The sequence below is a fragment of the Rhinolophus ferrumequinum genome, chromosome 10 (genome assembly GCF_004115265.2).
Source record: "Rhinolophus ferrumequinum isolate MPI-CBG mRhiFer1 chromosome 10, mRhiFer1_v1.p, whole genome shotgun sequence".
NCBI lineage: Eukaryota > Metazoa > Chordata > Mammalia > Chiroptera > Rhinolophidae > Rhinolophus > Rhinolophus ferrumequinum.
In genome coordinates, this window is record NC_046293.1 from 6,429,053 (window position 1) to 6,444,494 (window position 15,442).

Genomic DNA, 15,442 nt, shown 5'->3' on the forward strand with positions numbered 1-15,442 from the left:
CTCATGGCAAGTCAGTCTGGGGTGAGTTCATTCAACCCCATAAACATTTCCCTGGTGAAGCAGTACTGACCCCTGTTAGCGACAAGGCCCCACCCAGGCAGGGATTATTCTGGGGGGGCTGGGAGACAACAGGGCAAGCAGGGGGCGATAATGCTAGGGAAGAAATAAAACCAGGTGGCAGTATAGTGTGTGAGGGGAATGTGTCAGGAGGTGGGGAAGGCTTGCCTGACAAGGTGATGTTTAATCTGAGACCTAACAGCATAGGTCTGAGGGAAGAGCATTCCAGACACACGGAGCAGCAAGAACATTGGAAGAACAGCAGAAGAACATTGGAGGGGCTGAAGGGAGTGTGGCTGGAACACTAGAAAAAAGGGAGCACTAAAAAAAAGGAGGTGTTGAGGCTGGAGGGGGCCATGGGCCAGAGGAGGCAGGGCCTGTAGGTCAAAGCGTGACATGCTTGAATGCCATGTTGAGAACAGACTGGGCAAAGGGGACAAAAGGGACATCAGAAAACCAGGGAGGGAGAGTAGTGCACGTTGTCAGGCAAGAGGTGAGGTGAATTGTGCGTCTGTTATATGCTTAGAGCCAGGAGGAAGCCCTGGAAATTGGTTTGGTCCCTGCCCCCAGGAGCTTACTGTTTGGGAAGGAACAGAAAGGAATAGCTTGTGAAACACACAAAGGCAAGAGCGACAAGACTGCAGAGCCACTGTCAGCCACTTGCCCTGCTTTCACGAGCTTTTACTGGGCTGCTCCAGCTTTGATTTGTGTTGTACTTAGACTTCCTAATTTGTTTTTTCCAAAATGAAATTAATTTTTCGGTTATATGAGTACAGAGATAATATATATTTAGAAAACATAAGCAACCAATAAAAGTGCAAAGATGAGAGGGAGAAGTCACCTGAAATCCCACCATCCTCAGAGATGTTGGCATTTTGTGAACATCCTTACAGATGTTTGTGTATTTGAAGACACACATGCAAGACATGCTGTGTGGTTGCCTGGCTTTGTTCTCTGGACATGGTAAAGGACTGTAAGGCTCCACCAACTAAGAGTAGGCTGCTCACCACAGATGTGTGCATGGAGGCAGGACCTGACCTGTTCTGGAGTGCCAGACGGTGTAGGAGGGTCCCTGCTCAGGCTGTCAGGTTGGGCAGTGAGACCCATGTCTCCTCCCTCTTACATGGGGGCTCTGGCCTAAGAGAGCAGGCAAAGAACCCACTAGGCGTCTGGCACATCCCTGAACGTGAACCCTTGACCATGGAGCCTGGCTGCTTTGGAAAGGGGCAGGGGTTCTGGGACTTGTCTACAAGTTTGCCCCGGGGGCCTGGAGTCCTGTCCCACCGTTTCCCTGGCTGAAGAGAGCCCGGCAAGGTCATGCTGCAGGGGGAGATATGGACTACAGGTGGCGCTGTGGACTCACGACCCAGCCCACCGCCAAACTCGGCTCCTCCCGGGTACCCCAGGAACCATGCGAGAGGCCCCTCTCAAACTTGTCCCAGGACCCCTCCAACTGCCACTCTGCTGCAAGGGCAGGTCCCTACCACTACAAGAGGTTTCCACCTCCGGCCTCCACTTACGATTTGCTGGACCTAGATCCCCTCTCCCCACCTATCCTCAGAGCAACACCTTACCAGGAGCTAAAGGCCCAATACCAGCATTTCCTCTGCAAAGCCTTCCTGACCTCTCCCCACCCGAAGCCGCTCCCTCCCTCCTGTGGGTTCCTCTCCCACCAGCTGTGGCTCGGCCTGGTTGTGACCACCTGCGTGCTCAGCACGAGGCCTGGCATAGAACCGGCATCACAGAGTGAATCGATCCACCAGTTCAGTCCTGTAGGCCAGCGTTGGGGGGGGAGGGGTCATAAAAACCCCTGAACCTGGACTGAACCTCCGCCTCAAAGACCTTCATCAGGACCTTCCTCTCTCTGGGCCTCAGCTTCTTCATCTGTGAAATGAAAACTATGGCTCCCAGTGAGTCCTCTCCCCACCCCTGGGATGAGAGATGAGGAGTGATTTGTTCAATGTCTTACAGTTCTCAGGGCTCAGCTCTGATCCACAGAGATCACTAACCACAGGTGTCAGGAGACCGCTGTCCCTGCCCCCTACCCCCAGGTGGGGCAATGCTGAGCCACCTCTGTCCCCACTGGCTTTGGTGGAGGGAGCCCCAATGGGGCCTGTGCCAACCCAGCAACAGGCTCCGCCCCCTCCACAAACACCACCTCTGAACATACGCCCTTTAGCTTATTTAAAGTCAACAGACTTGTTTATTATGAAAATGATGTAAGCACTGTAGGCATTTTGAAAACTAGAGAAAAAACAGCCAACACTCACCGTTTCCCCAACCTCCCACTGCCCCTGAACCAAGACGGAATTAAAACCAGCAACCAGCCCTGACCTGTTTTTTTGCAGGGCCTCTTTAAGCTCATCTCCTCCCCTGCACCCTCATCTTCCTGACAGCCCAGAGAGGCTGTCAGTGTCAGTCCCATTTATAGATAAAGAACAGACTCAGGGTGGGAGGGACCTGCCCAAGGTCACCTGGCTGGAAGAGCCAGGCCCTGGAACTGTCAGTCTAATTGTACACTTACTACACCGAGGCTGCCCCTCAGGCTGGGATTGCCTGCCTTCAGAAGGTCACACTCCAGATGGAGAAAAAGAGGGCCAACACCCCCTATATTCATTCAACAACGTGCCGACACTTCGTCTTCCACCAAGGGCCGAGGGAAAAGCATGGGCTTTAGGGGAGTCCTGTGAATGTGAATCCTGACTGTGCTGTGTGACGGGGAAAGCCACGTCACCTCTCTAGTGTCAGTACCACATCTGGAAATTGAGTATAATGGTACCCATCTCACAGGATTCTGGCAAAAGTAAGTGAAGCGCCCAAGGTAGGAGCTACACTGCCCAAAGCAAACATGGAAGTCACTAACCTGCAAACATCAGCCAACTGTTTGGCCCAGAAGAGCCTAGTCTTCCTTCCTGAGCAGGATCTTGCCATGTTGGGGTCTCAGGCTCCCTGCCTTCAGGACTGGCTTCCTTGGGTGCTCTGGAAACACCCTTCTGGCCAGATCTCCCAGTCCCAGTTTCCCCTGCTCCGTGTTTTCCCCAGGGCCTCCCCAGGGCCCCATCTGAACACCAGTTGCCAGGGATGAGCCTCCCTCTTAAAGAGACATACTAGTGGCCACTAGGGCCACCACACCTAGTCCTCCTGGGTCTGTGCGTCAGGGCAATTCACTTCCTCTCTCTGGGTTTCAGTGTCTTCATCACTGAAATAGGTTGAGGTGAGAATTCAGGAAGAGACTGTGAAAGGTATTTGTAAGAAAACTGGTTCACTACAGGTCTAAGGTTAGGTGTGCTACTTTTGAGAGCTTATCTTTGTTTGTCTTTGGAGTAGTGGACCCAATCCATAGGAGACAAACACCTGTCCTGCCCTGTGAGCCCCATCCTACGGCTTCCGGATTCCAGCATCGGGGTGGGGCCCAGGCATCTGCATTTAACCACTTCCCTAGAAATTATTAAGCAATGGAACAGGTGTCAGTGGTGAGATAGTAGAGACTAATTGGGGCAGTTCCAGCTCCACCCACAGGCTCTAGACTAGGTGGGCCCTGCCAGTGGCCAGAGTCCCAGAGGCCAGATCTGGGTGGAGCAGGAGGTGCAGGGTAATGAGCTTGGTCTTCTCTCCCATGGAGATGGTTTTGTTTGCTGTCTGCATCCAACAGAAAACAAAAGCTTCTTGTTTTGTTCCCTATGGTGTTCCCAGGACCCAGAACAGTGGCACAAGACGTCTGGTTAATGAATAAACCAAACTCTGCTGCAGGGCCTGGAAAGAAAGATAGATTTTTCCTTTTGCCTCAGGCTCCAATATGACTCCTCAGTACGATTATTGATCCTGTCTTTAAAAACATTTTTTGATATTTTGTTCATCATGAATTTTTTTGCATTAATTTTGATTTTAAAAAATATTACATTTAAATGCTATTTATCTTGATGCTGCTTTAAATTTTGGTGCTGCTTTAAATTTGTGCCTGCAGCCAGTACCTCACTCACCCTGGTCTTGGCCTTGTCAGCCTGATAGGTGCTCTGTGCAGCCTTGGGCACATCCCTTTCCTTTTTCTTCATTAAGTGGAGACAATAACACCTCCTAGAGCTGCTGTGATAATGAATGAAGATGTATGGTCCAGTAGCCGGTATGGTGGCTGGCACATCGTAAGAGATCGATAAGTATCAGTTATGAATAGTTTACCTTTTATAGTCCTATCAGTTGAGGATTAGGTCCCCATTATGTAGATGAAGAAACTGAGGCTCAGTGAGGGAAGGTGATCTGTTCAAATTTTAATAATTAGCAGGGACCATATAACTGCAGTTTCCTGTACTCTGACTCCAGTGGTCTCCTTAGGGCAGCTACCAAAACAGAAAAACAGAGAGATGATCAAAAGTATGGTAGACAGGGGCCGGCCCGGTGGCTCAGGTGGTTGGAGCTCTGTGCTCCTAACTCCGAAGGCTGCCGGTTCGATTCCCACATGGGTCAGTGGGCTCTCAACCACAAGGTTGCCAGTTCAACTCGTCGAGTCCGGCAAGGGATGGTGGGCAGCGCCCCCTGCAACTAAGATTGAACACGGCACCTTGAGCTGAGCTGCCGCTGAGCTGCCGCTGAGCTCCCGGATGGCTCAGTTGGTTGGAGCGCATCCTCTCAACCTCAAGGTTGCTGGCTCCACTCCCGCAAGGGATGGTGGGCTGCCCGTCCCCTGCAATTAGCAACGGCAACTGGACATGGAGCTGAGCTGCGCCCTCCACAACTAAGACTGAAAGGACAACAACTTGAAGCTGAATGACACTCCACAACTAAGATTGAAAGAGCAACAACTTGACTTGGAAAAAAGTCCTGGAAGTACACACTGTTCCCCAATAAAGTCCTGTTCCCCTTCCCCAATAAAATCTTAAAAAAAAAAAAAAAAAGTATTGTAGACAGTGGTACCACTCGTAGGTGTGTGGATGAGTGTGTCTTTGTAGGACCAAAACTGCCAGAGTTGATCACAGGCATCAGGGTAAAGATGGTAAATGCAGCAAAAATCCCTTCCCAGGCACAGCCTTAAGCAAGGGCAACCCCTGGGAGTACAGAGGATCTGGAGCTGGGCCTTTGGCTCTGGAGTGTGGAAGGAGGCAGAAATAGAGAGCCCCGGAGAAGAGGAAGCTGCAGTCAACACACTTCCAAGGGGGGAAAAAATCTATGAAATTCACGATGACACCAACACCCAGAGACAGCCTGCTACTTCTCTTACAAAAATGGAATTGGGCCGGCCCGGTGGCTCAGGTGGTTGGAACCGGTGCTCCTAACACGGAGATTCCCAAATGGGTCAGTGAGCTGCGCCCTCTACAGCTAAGATTGTGAACAAAACAATGCCTCTCCCTGGAGCTGGGCTGCCATGAGCAGTGTGCGGCACTGTGTGCGGCAGTGGGCTACCATGTGCATACCAGAGCGGCCGGTGGCCAGCATGAGTGGCCGGCAGCCAGTGTGAGTGGCCGGCAACCATCGTGACCGGCCGGTAGCCATCGTGACTGGCAGGCAGCAGGTGAGAGCTGCTGTGAGCAGCAGACTGGCGACTGACTGTCTCAGCCTGGGAGAACGCAAGGCTCATAAACCAGCATGGGCCAGGGAGCTGTGTCCTACCCAACTAGACTGAGAAACAATGGCTTGAACTGGAGTGGGTGGGAGGCAGAAGACGGGGGAAAAAATGGAATCATGCTTTTTCCATGTTAAATATTCTACAATACAAATTTTCACGGCTTCATCTTATAGATGGATCATAGTTAATCTAACCAATCTCCATTTTTCCCCGTTTTCTTATTTTCTGAAAGTTGAATTGCTGGCTCAAAGGATCTGCACACTTTTAAGACTTGACAGGCAATAACTGTTTAATCAGTAACAGTATCAAGCACTTCTATACAAATTGGAGTGTGCCAAGTACTATGTGGGCTCTTTTACACTTTTTTCTTTTCATGTGCAAGCAACCCTGCAAAGTAGGTGGTGTCCTTACCATTTCACACATGGAGACACAAAGCTTAGAGAAGTGAAGTGACTTGTCCAAAGTCACATAGTGGTGGAGCTAGGAAGGCAGTCTAGAACTGACTCCAAAGTCAATATGATGGTGAAACAGTTATGAAGAGGGATCCAAGGGCAGGTTTCTTGAAGGAGGTGGACCGTGAACTGAGCCTTATGACGTAGACAGAATAACTGCAGGAGGAGTGAGGGAGGAGAGGGCCATCTGGCAAAGTCCAGAGCCTGAGCAAAGGCCATTAGGTGATCTCTTAAAGCTCAAGATTTGTAGGGCAAAGGCGTTAGCAGGGAGGGGCGAGTCATAGAGTGATTGATGGCAGGCGGGGGAAGATAGGACAGCCCGGGCTCCCTGAATCCCGCCCTCGCTCCACCCCGCACTGCACTGCGGGTTCGAGGTCCCGCCCCCGTCCTGCCCCTCCACCACCGGATGCAATCAGAATCATCCCGCCACGATCCAGCTCCGGCCCCGCCCTTCTCTTCCGGCTTCTATCCCTCCTTTCCCGCCTGGCCTGCCCCGCCTTCGTGTGGGTTGGACCAATCAGACCGTTCCTGCCGTGTTCTGCTCCGCTATATTCCACGCCCCTTCTCCGCCTGGTGCAATCAGAGTCATCCTTACCAGTCCGCCCAGGCCCCGTCCGAGCCCTCCCCTCCCGCCGAGGCCACGCCCTGGTCACGCCCCCTCCGCTTTTGGCTCACCCGGGCTTTCCTGCGGACCCTGCCCCTCCCAGACCCCGCCCTATCAGTGTCTTCGCGACGCGGCTCCCGGGTCACATCCTGCGAACTCCGCCGGGCTCGCGGAGCTGCAGACATGGCTGTGACCGCTGAGGGCGCCCGCAGGAAGGAGCGCGTCCTCTGCCTGTTTGACGTGGATGGGACCCTCACGCCGGCTCGCCAGGTAGGGCTTCCACGTTCGGAATCTCGGGTCGGGAATGTCACGCGGACACCCGGAGGCCTAAGATGGGGACTGCGGCGGCGTAACCCGGACCCCCGAGACTGAGTGTGGGATGCAGCAGTACCCGGCCCCTGACACCCCGGGGCCGACCGCTGGGAATGATGGGCACCCGGACGCCCACGTCACAACCCCGAAGCGTCCGTGCCCACGTTCTGCACGGAAGCATCGGAGCTGAGTCGGATTCTGGAGGGAGGAGGCTGCAAGCGGGGGCCTACCTTCCATTCCTACCCCTCCGCCAGACTTCCACACGCCAAGGCCTTGCTCAGGGACGCCCCTACCACACCAGCCGGAGCTCCCACTCCACCCAGTTCTGCCCTAGGACGCACCAGTATCCCGAAACTGGCATCTGAACCCAGGTTCCAAACTGGGAACCCCTGAGCGCACCCAAACCTCAGAGTCTTCATCTGGTGGGGGCCGGGGAATCTCGGAGCCATTCCACCGGACCTTTGCAGGCCTGGGCCTGGGTCTAGTTTCTTGAGCCCCTCACCCACTTCTACCCCTAGCGGTGGAAGGAGGGAGGGAGGGCTTACTGTACCTTTTCTGTTGAGTATGGACTCCGCCCACCTCGAGGTGAGAGTTCTCACGCCTAAACTGGTCGAATTGGGGATATTGTGGCACTGGGAGGGTGGGAGTGCAGTTCTTCTAAACTTAAGAATCTAAAGGCATCTCACAGGTGTTGATCCTCCAACCTCTGCTCCACACCCAGTTTTTCTCCTTTTGGATCTCACCCTGGATGAGCCTCCAGACCCATCCTTACTAGCTGGGTGCTTGGATAAGCAGGCCTCTTTCTTGCTGGCCCTGAGTGTACTCTACCCTCCAGTTTGAGGTTACAAGGACCAACTGAGGAATCTCCTAGAGCAGGGAACCAATAGGGCTGGGTTGCAGCGCAGAGGCTGATGGGAACACAGGTCTTAGCTTCCCCTCTTAGGTTCTGCATACCCCATCCTCTCCCCTCCGGATGGCCCTGGCTTGAGCCCTGGGCGCATTGGAAGGAATCAGGCCACCCTGCCTTCCAGCAGCTCCCAGGGTCCTCAGGGATGGAAGAAAGATGACAGTGAAGGGAGGGTGGCAGAGTCTAAGAACAGCCCCAACCCTTTCCCCCCACTCTTTGCTCCACTGACCCAACAGCCTGTACAAGAATAGTGTGTTAATGCTGTCCACCAATGTTATTGCCAGGGCCTGTCCTTAGTGCTTTCTAAAAGTTAATTTTTAATTAGACATGTAGTCATGAATGCATTCTCTTGTCAATAATGAAAACATAACAGAAAGCTCAAGTCCCCTCTGATTATGTCAGGATCCCACCCCCGCCCCTAAATAACCTGGTTGCCTGTCATGTGGCTTCCTTCAAGACCTTTATCTGGATCTGTTTGCCCAGAGGAAATATTAAGCAGTGTCTTCTGAGGCTTTTAAAAAAATAAGTGGTATCACACATCATACTGTGCGTGCCTTCCTGCGACTCACTTTTGTCAATTAGCATGTTTGGGGACTCGCCCATATTGGAGTACAGGCCTGCCTTACTCTGTGTAACCACAGGATTGTATTTCAGAGCAGGTATGTGCCATTCTCTGATTGACAAGCATTTAAGTTGTTTGCAGTTTTCCATTATTATAAACCATACCCCAATGAACCCCCATATACATATGGGCAAGAGAAGTGGAAATTCTGGGTGATGGGACACGTGCATTTTAAGTTTTAATATTAAGTTTTAATAGATCTTGCTAAATTATCTTCCAAAATGGCTGTACCAATTTTCACTCACCAGCAGCGTTTGAGAGTGCCTGCTTCCCCTACATCGTCATCCACTCTTGATATTGTCATCTTTGAATATCTGAATGTTTGAAAACATGGATTATAACTCATTCGTTTCCATTTCCTTGCTGGGGAATCTTTTCCCATGATCACTCGCTGGTTCATTGTTTATTCATTTTCATTTAATCCTAACAGTGACCCCCCCACACTCCAGCCGGTGCTACTGTGATCCCCATTTTATAGATGGGACAAAGAAGGCAAAGGCAACGCAATTTGCTCGAGGTCATCCTGCTGTGGAGGGACTTGAGCCAGAGTATGAACCCAAGTGCATCCAATTTTTTAAGATCTGGGCTCTAAACCTTGAACGGCCTCAGATCCAGGTGAATATCCTGGATCCTGAGCACCCAGTGAGGGCTGAGTGGAGATCCCAGACATGCGGACAGCCAATCCTGTGCTTCTTTGCCCCGCTGCAGAAAATTGACCCTGAGGTGGCTGCCTTCCTGCAGAAGCTGCGAAGTAGAGTGCAGATCGGCGTGGTGGGCGGCTCGGACTACTCCAAGATTGCTGAGCAGCTGGGAGAGGGGGACGAAGGTAGGAGGAGGTGGCCAGAGCCAGCTCCACAGTCGGGGTGGTAGTGGGAGGCCCTAGACCCATGGGCCTTCAAAGACCCAGTCCTGCTTCTGTGGAGCAAAGCAAGTAGAGGGAACAGCCAGATGTTTCTTTCTCTCGCTGATTCAGCAACCATTTAGTGAGCACCTATCATGTGCTGGGCACTGTGCCAGGCTTTGGAAGAGCAGGCAGAATCCTGCCCTTACATCTCAGTTCTCCCTGCTGGGTCTCGATTTCTTCATCTTTAAAATGGGCATAATCAGTACTGAAAATGACCATGTGTGAACTTCCTTTCATGTAATCCTCACAACCAAGCTTCGGGGTGGATTAAATGATTATCCCATTTAACAGAGGGAAGATTCTGAAGTCACCCAGGAAATTTTTGGACCCACAAACCCTGTCTCAGCTGAGTTCTTGATCTCAGCTCAAGGCAAAATGCCTCCAGCTCCTCAAACGAGAGACTTCCTTGAATTTCCCTTTGCCCCACCCCCTTGTTCATTCCATCAGCCAGTCCCGAAATATTTCCCTGTGTGTCCTGTCTCCATCTCCACTGCCCACCATTGTCCAGGTGGTCACCTCCCACCTGAACCCTGCAACAGCCTCCTGGTCGTGTTCCCTGTGCCTCCCCACTCCTGCCCAATCCAGCCACTTCTCATAGCATCCGGAGCTGAAAACTGCCCCATTGCAACCAGCCTTAACAACACAGTGATGGAAGTTGTAAAACAAAAGGGAAGCTGGTGTCCAGAGGGGCTGTGGGAGCACAGAGCAGAAATGACGCCCTCTGCTGAGGAGTCCCGGAAGGCTTCCAGAGGAGGGAGCTGGGGATCTTGGAGGAGTGGCGGGGGAGGAAAGAGGGCGGGCATTCCAGGCAGAGGCACCTACGTGAGCAAAGGCCCAGAAGTGTGACGAGTTTGTTTTCTTGTTTGGAAAAAACCAAAGCTGCAGGAAGTGAGGAGGCTACACAAGCAGGTTTGGGATGGAACAAATGGGCTTTGAAGGCCAAACCAAGGAGTGTGGGCATCATCTCTCTCCTTGGCTCTGGGTGCCCGGTCTCATGCTGTCTCTTTCTCCCTTGGCCTCTGTGTATCCCTGAAGTCATTGAGAAGTTTGATTACGTGTTTGCTGAGAACGGGACAGTGCAGTATAAGTATGGACGACTGCTTTCCAAGCAGGTCAGTGGCCCCCGGGGCCTTAGCCCAGGCTACTTTTCCACAGTGAGACATTCCATGGGTACCTCTGTCCATGCCCACCACATGCCCTGTGTTCCTTGCCCAGACCATCCAGAACCACCTCGGGGAGGAGCTGCTGCAGGATTTGATCAACTTCTGCCTCCGCTACATGGCCCTACTGAGACTGCCGAAGAAGCGGTGAGACCCCATCCAGCCTTGTGTCATTTCTTCCTCCCAGTGCTGGGCCTGAAGAGGAAAGGGGGGGCTGTCTCCAAGGGGATCTAGAGATGCCGGGCCCAGACTTATTGGTGGGTAGATTCCTGTTCCCTGTGAAGTCCAGACGGGCTGGATTGAATTCAGTGCCATTGTCCTTCTCTCTGGCTCCCCACCCTCCCTCCCACCCCCCTCACCCCCAGTGGGACCTTCATCGAGTTCCGGAATGGCATGCTGAACATCTCGCCCATCGGCCGGAGCTGCACCCTGGAGGAGCGAATCGAGTTTTCGGAACTGGACAAGGTGCCACCAGCTGTGCAACCTTAGGCTGTAGGACCTCAGGCACTCAACCTCTCTGAGCCTTTATTTTCTCATCAGTGAAATGGATTGGGGGGGTGGGGTTCTGATAGAACCAGTACCCTTTTGGACCTGCCATGTGCTATGGTTGTGGGCATGGGTGCACCTTTCCAACACCGCTGGTGATGGGTACCACCAACCACCTACTTACTTAAGCCAACCCCTCGGGCATCCTTTCTACCTTTCCACCTGCATAGGGTCCAACAGTCATTCCTGTTGATTCAGCCTCCAGGATTGGTCTCAAATCTATTCACCTGTGTATGTGTCTCCCCTGCTGCCACCTTAAAACTGCCAGTCTGTTCTCCAGCAGTGCCAAAGCACATCTGCCCTGTCCACTCCCTGCTGCCAGTCCTTCCGTGGCTCACCTTGCCAACTGGACAATATCGCAGCCTCCTGCCATGGTGCCCTGAGCCTTGGGGGATCTGCCTGGCTCAGGCCCACCTCGTCAGCCTTCTTTCTGTCTGTGCTTGGGACATACCAAGGTCCCTCTGGCCTTTGGATGTGTTGCCCCTGCTCTACCTTGCATTTTATTTGTCATCCTCACTGCCCACCCCCTCCTTTTCAGGGATGGAGAGAGTCCATCCGTCCAAGCCTTTTCATGCTGGCCTGTCCCTGTCCTCTCTGACCTGGCCTTCTTCTCCCCCCTCCCACCCCTTTCGCTTTCTATTCCGGCCATGTCCTCTTTGCTGATTCTAAAGATAGCAGGCAGTCTGCCACTTAGGGCTGTGCCTGCTGCCCTCCGACGTGATGTGTCCTCTCACCTCCTTCACGTGGGCTCAAATGTCACCTTCTCAGTGGGACTTTCCCCAAGCATTACATTTAACATTGCGCCTCCTGCTCCTCTGATTTCTCCCCAAGCAGTCATCACTACCTTCCTAACACATTGCATCACCAGTTTTTTAAATCTTGGTTATTGTCTGGCTCCCCCACCAAAGCTGTAAGCTCTTTAGGGCAGGGATTTCTGTGGCTGTTCACCACAGAATCCCCTAGGCCCAGCACATGCCTGGCACATAGCATGTGCTCTAGAAATATTTTCTGAATGGATGAACTCGGTGGTGTAATCCCCATTTGATGAATGAGGAAACTCAGGCTCAGAGAGGGGAAGTGACTTGCCCAGGGTCACATAGGGAATTGGTTACAGGGCAAAAGATTTGAACTTGAGACCCCGCCCACAGCTTGAGGTCACAGTGCTGCTCCCTGCTGAGGCTGGACATGGCCCATGGGGCTGTTCAGTGACCAGTCTGGTACTCCAGAGACAGGAGGTGCAGCCATCCTGGGCCACGTGGGAACATTTATTCAGAGAAGTTAGGTAACTTGCCCATGGTCACACAGCAGCGAGGCCTGGAACGCGGGCAGCCTGCCTTTATCTCTCAGGCTGGATCATATGTGGCCTTAGAGCTCATGTCCTCCCTAGACCACTTCTCCAGGCACCCAACCGCTGGCCACCGCCTGCCTTCCTTTCCATTCCAGTCCCACCCAACTCCGACTAAAACGCAGTACTGGGCACTCTACTCCCGTGCTCCGAAATCCTCCGTGGCTTTTGGTCCCCAGGGGGTGTCCAAACTCCCCAACCAGGCCTCTCGGCTCTCTGTGAGCTGATCATCCTTCCGAGCTCTCAGCACTGCTGTGGCCACGCGGTGACTGCCCCACGTCCCTCGGCCACAGCCGTGCCGAGTCTACCCCTCCAGGCCCGGCATGGCTATTCCCCTCTGTGGCCCCAGCAGGGCCAGGCTAGGGATCCTCAGGCTAGTGAGTGAATGTTTCTTTACTCCATCTTTGTAGATATACTACAGACTTCCACGGTCCTGCCAAGGGGTGGGGTCTGGGCACCCCTGGGCATTGTGTGCTTCGTGCTATGGCCATGCCTGGCTTCCCGCTGACCTGTCTCTGAGCATCCACTCATTCACAGGTCTTCATATGCTCTTGGCTCCTCACGCTCCTTTCTGGTGCCTGAGCCATGGTTTGCATTGTTGCGCTGGGCAGAGCTGACGGGGCTGAGCCCTATCCTGAGATGGACTCGTGACTTGGGACTTAGACTGCCCCATCCCCCAACTTTCCTCCCCAAGCCTCTATGCCAAGGTGGTCTTCAGACCCCGCCCACATCCCCACTGGCAGGATCTGGCACTGAGTTCATGCACAGACCTGGCTTCAGGCCCTGGCCCTGCCACAGAGGCTCGGTGACTTCGAACAGGTGCGGCCTCCTCTGAGCTTCAGTTTCCTATCTGTCAAGTGGGGGGCATGATATTCACCTGGAAGCCTTAATGAGCTCACACGAATTGTGTGCCCAGCACAGGGCTGGCACACGGCAGCCCTCAGCCTCAGTCTGCTCCCTTCCCTCCTACAGAAGGAGAAGATCCGGGAGAAGTTCGTGGAAGCCCTGAAAACTGAGTTTGCTGGCAAAGGGCTGAGGTTCTCCCGAGGTACGTCCACCCCACGGAGGGCCTAAGCGGCCTGCACAAGAGCCCACCCTGGGACCTCACTGCCAAGGCCAGGTTGCACTCCCCAGAAACTCCTCCCAGCCCTCAGGGGCAGGCTGAGCCCAAACAGGCAGGACCCCCCAGTATTCGGGCCCCCCAGTCTTGCCCACCTAAACCCACTCAACACCCCACCACCCACCCAGTTGCTCAGGCCAAAATCTGAAGCATCTCCCTTGAGTTTTCTCCCTCACCCTCTCTCATGTCCAGTCTACGAGCAAGTTCCAGGGTCCTGGGTGCAGAACGCTTCTGGACTCTGACCAGTGCTCACACCTCCGCTGCCAGCAGCCTCATCCCAGGCTCCATCTGCTAACCAACGCACCTGTCTCCTCTGCCACCTCACCCCACAGTCCATTCCCCAGTGTCCAGAGAGATCCTTACTGAAAAACAGACCATGTCACACCCTTCCCAGAGCCCTCCAGAGGCTCCTCACGTTCCTTATAACACCCAGGACGCCTCCCTGGCCCCCAGGACCCGCATGCCCTCACCTCTGCCTCCTCCAGGCCTTTCTGTCCCTGGGACCCCACGCCCTCCCCTGCCTTGGGGACTGTGCTCACAGGACCTGGAATTCCACTCCCTGGCCATCCCCACTCTGGCTCAGGTCTCAGCTTCGTGTTGTATCCTCAGAGACGTCTCCCCTGACCACACTGGCTGGGGAGCGTCCCTTCCCCCGCCCCGCTGAGCTGGTCCGGTCTGTTTACCGCCTGGTCTCCCACCTGGATCGTAGCTCCCGTGAGGACCCCGAGTCCGTGCCACGCTGTGTGCCTGGCACTCAGTAGGCACTCAGGTTGTTGAATGCCACTCTGCTGGCCTCTGTCCGCCCCGCAGGAGGCATGATCAGCTTTGACGTCTTCCCTGAGGGCTGGGACAAGCGCTACTGCCTGGACAGCCTGGACCAGGACAGCTTCGACACCATCCACTTCTTTGGGAACGAGACCAGCCCTGTGAGTGGGGCTCAACCCAGGTCCCTCCCACCCCAAGTCAGGCCCAGTTCAAGGCCAGGAAGAGACCTGGGAGACAGCCAGGGCTTCACCAGCCCCATTGCACAGATTGGACAGCTGGAGCCCAGTGCTGGCTTGACACTTGCCCCATGTCCCCTCAAGTCAGGGCAGACCTGGTGAAGGCCAAGAAGGGGGTCTTTCTGGCGGTTCTGAGGACAGGAGGAGGGACAGCTCTACAGGAGCCAGTGTGGGGAGAGGACCCCATGCCCGGGTGGTGCTGGCCCCCCACCCTGGGAGCCTTGTCCAGGCACCACCTGTGTATGTGCCTTCTCTGCCCTTTCTGTGTACAGGGTGGGAACGACTTTGAGATCTTCGCCGACCCCCGGACTGTGGGCCACAGCGTGGTCTCCCCTCAGGACACAGTGCAGCGATGCCGCGAGATCTTTTTCCCAGAGACGGCCCACGAGGCATGAGCGGGACTTCCAGAGACCTCCGCCCAGGCCTAAAGAGAGCCCCTGACCTGGGTTTTGGGTGGGGTGCCAGGGCCCCTCCTCTGGCCCAGGACACCTGCCTCACATTACCTGCTGCAAGGCCCACCTTGATGGGACCAGGGTCTGTGTGGACACCCGTCCAGCGGTGAGCTCCCAGGGGGCTGGGTTCGTCCTTCACCTCCATGGCACTGGCTACAGCTGCTGCTTGTACTTCTGAACAGAATGGCTTTCTGTCTACACTGGGAGGAGGCATGTGTGAGCGTTGGAATGAGACAGAGCCCGCCCTGCCTGCCTGTCCCAGGCGGGGTGCAGAGCAGTGGGGAAGGTGCATATTTGCAAGAACTTGATCACAAACATTAAAGTTCCCGGTACAAGGTACGACGTCATTTCTGTCTGAACGGATAGTTGGTCCCCGTCACAGGTGCTGTTCCAGCCACCACTT

The 15,442-nt window shown here is 54.2% G+C and overlaps 2 protein-coding genes across 2 annotated transcripts in view; one reads left to right on the top strand and one right to left on the bottom strand.

The window, feature by feature from the left end:
• Positions 1 to 3,074, bottom strand: part of XRCC6 (X-ray repair cross complementing 6) — a 43,406-nt gene extending 40,332 nt beyond the window's left edge. Inside the window, exon 1 of the mRNA XM_033117240.1 lies at positions 2,921 to 3,074. The gene's annotated coding sequence lies outside the window, so the exon portion shown is untranslated. The remainder of the gene's footprint in view (positions 1 to 2,920) is intronic.
• A 3,666-nt stretch (positions 3,075 to 6,740) lies between these two features.
• On the top strand, positions 6,741 to 15,386 carry PMM1 (phosphomannomutase 1). Its single transcript, XM_033118485.1, has 8 exons — positions 6,741 to 6,940; positions 9,220 to 9,337; positions 10,451 to 10,527; positions 10,631 to 10,722; positions 10,941 to 11,040; positions 13,439 to 13,514; positions 14,397 to 14,512; positions 14,860 to 15,386. The coding sequence occupies exons 1-8, from the start codon at positions 6,854 to 6,856 to the stop codon at positions 14,980 to 14,982; spliced, it is 789 nt and encodes a 262-aa protein (XP_032974376.1). The 5' UTR covers positions 6,741 to 6,853; the 3' UTR covers positions 14,983 to 15,386.
• Positions 15,387 to 15,442: the final 56 nt, after the last annotated feature.

Coding starts and splice junctions, on each gene's coding strand:
- PMM1 (XM_033118485.1), top strand. CDS start 6,854: ATGGCTGTGACCGCTGAGGGCGCCCGCAGGAAGGAGCGCGTCCTCTGC. Junction 6,941..9,219: donor CCCTCACGCCGGCTCGCCAG/GTAGGGCTTCCA, acceptor GCCCCGCTGCAG/AAAATTGACCCTGAGGTGGC. Junction 14,513..14,859: donor TTGGGAACGAGACCAGCCCT/GTGAGTGGGGCT, acceptor TTCTGTGTACAG/GGTGGGAACGACTTTGAGAT.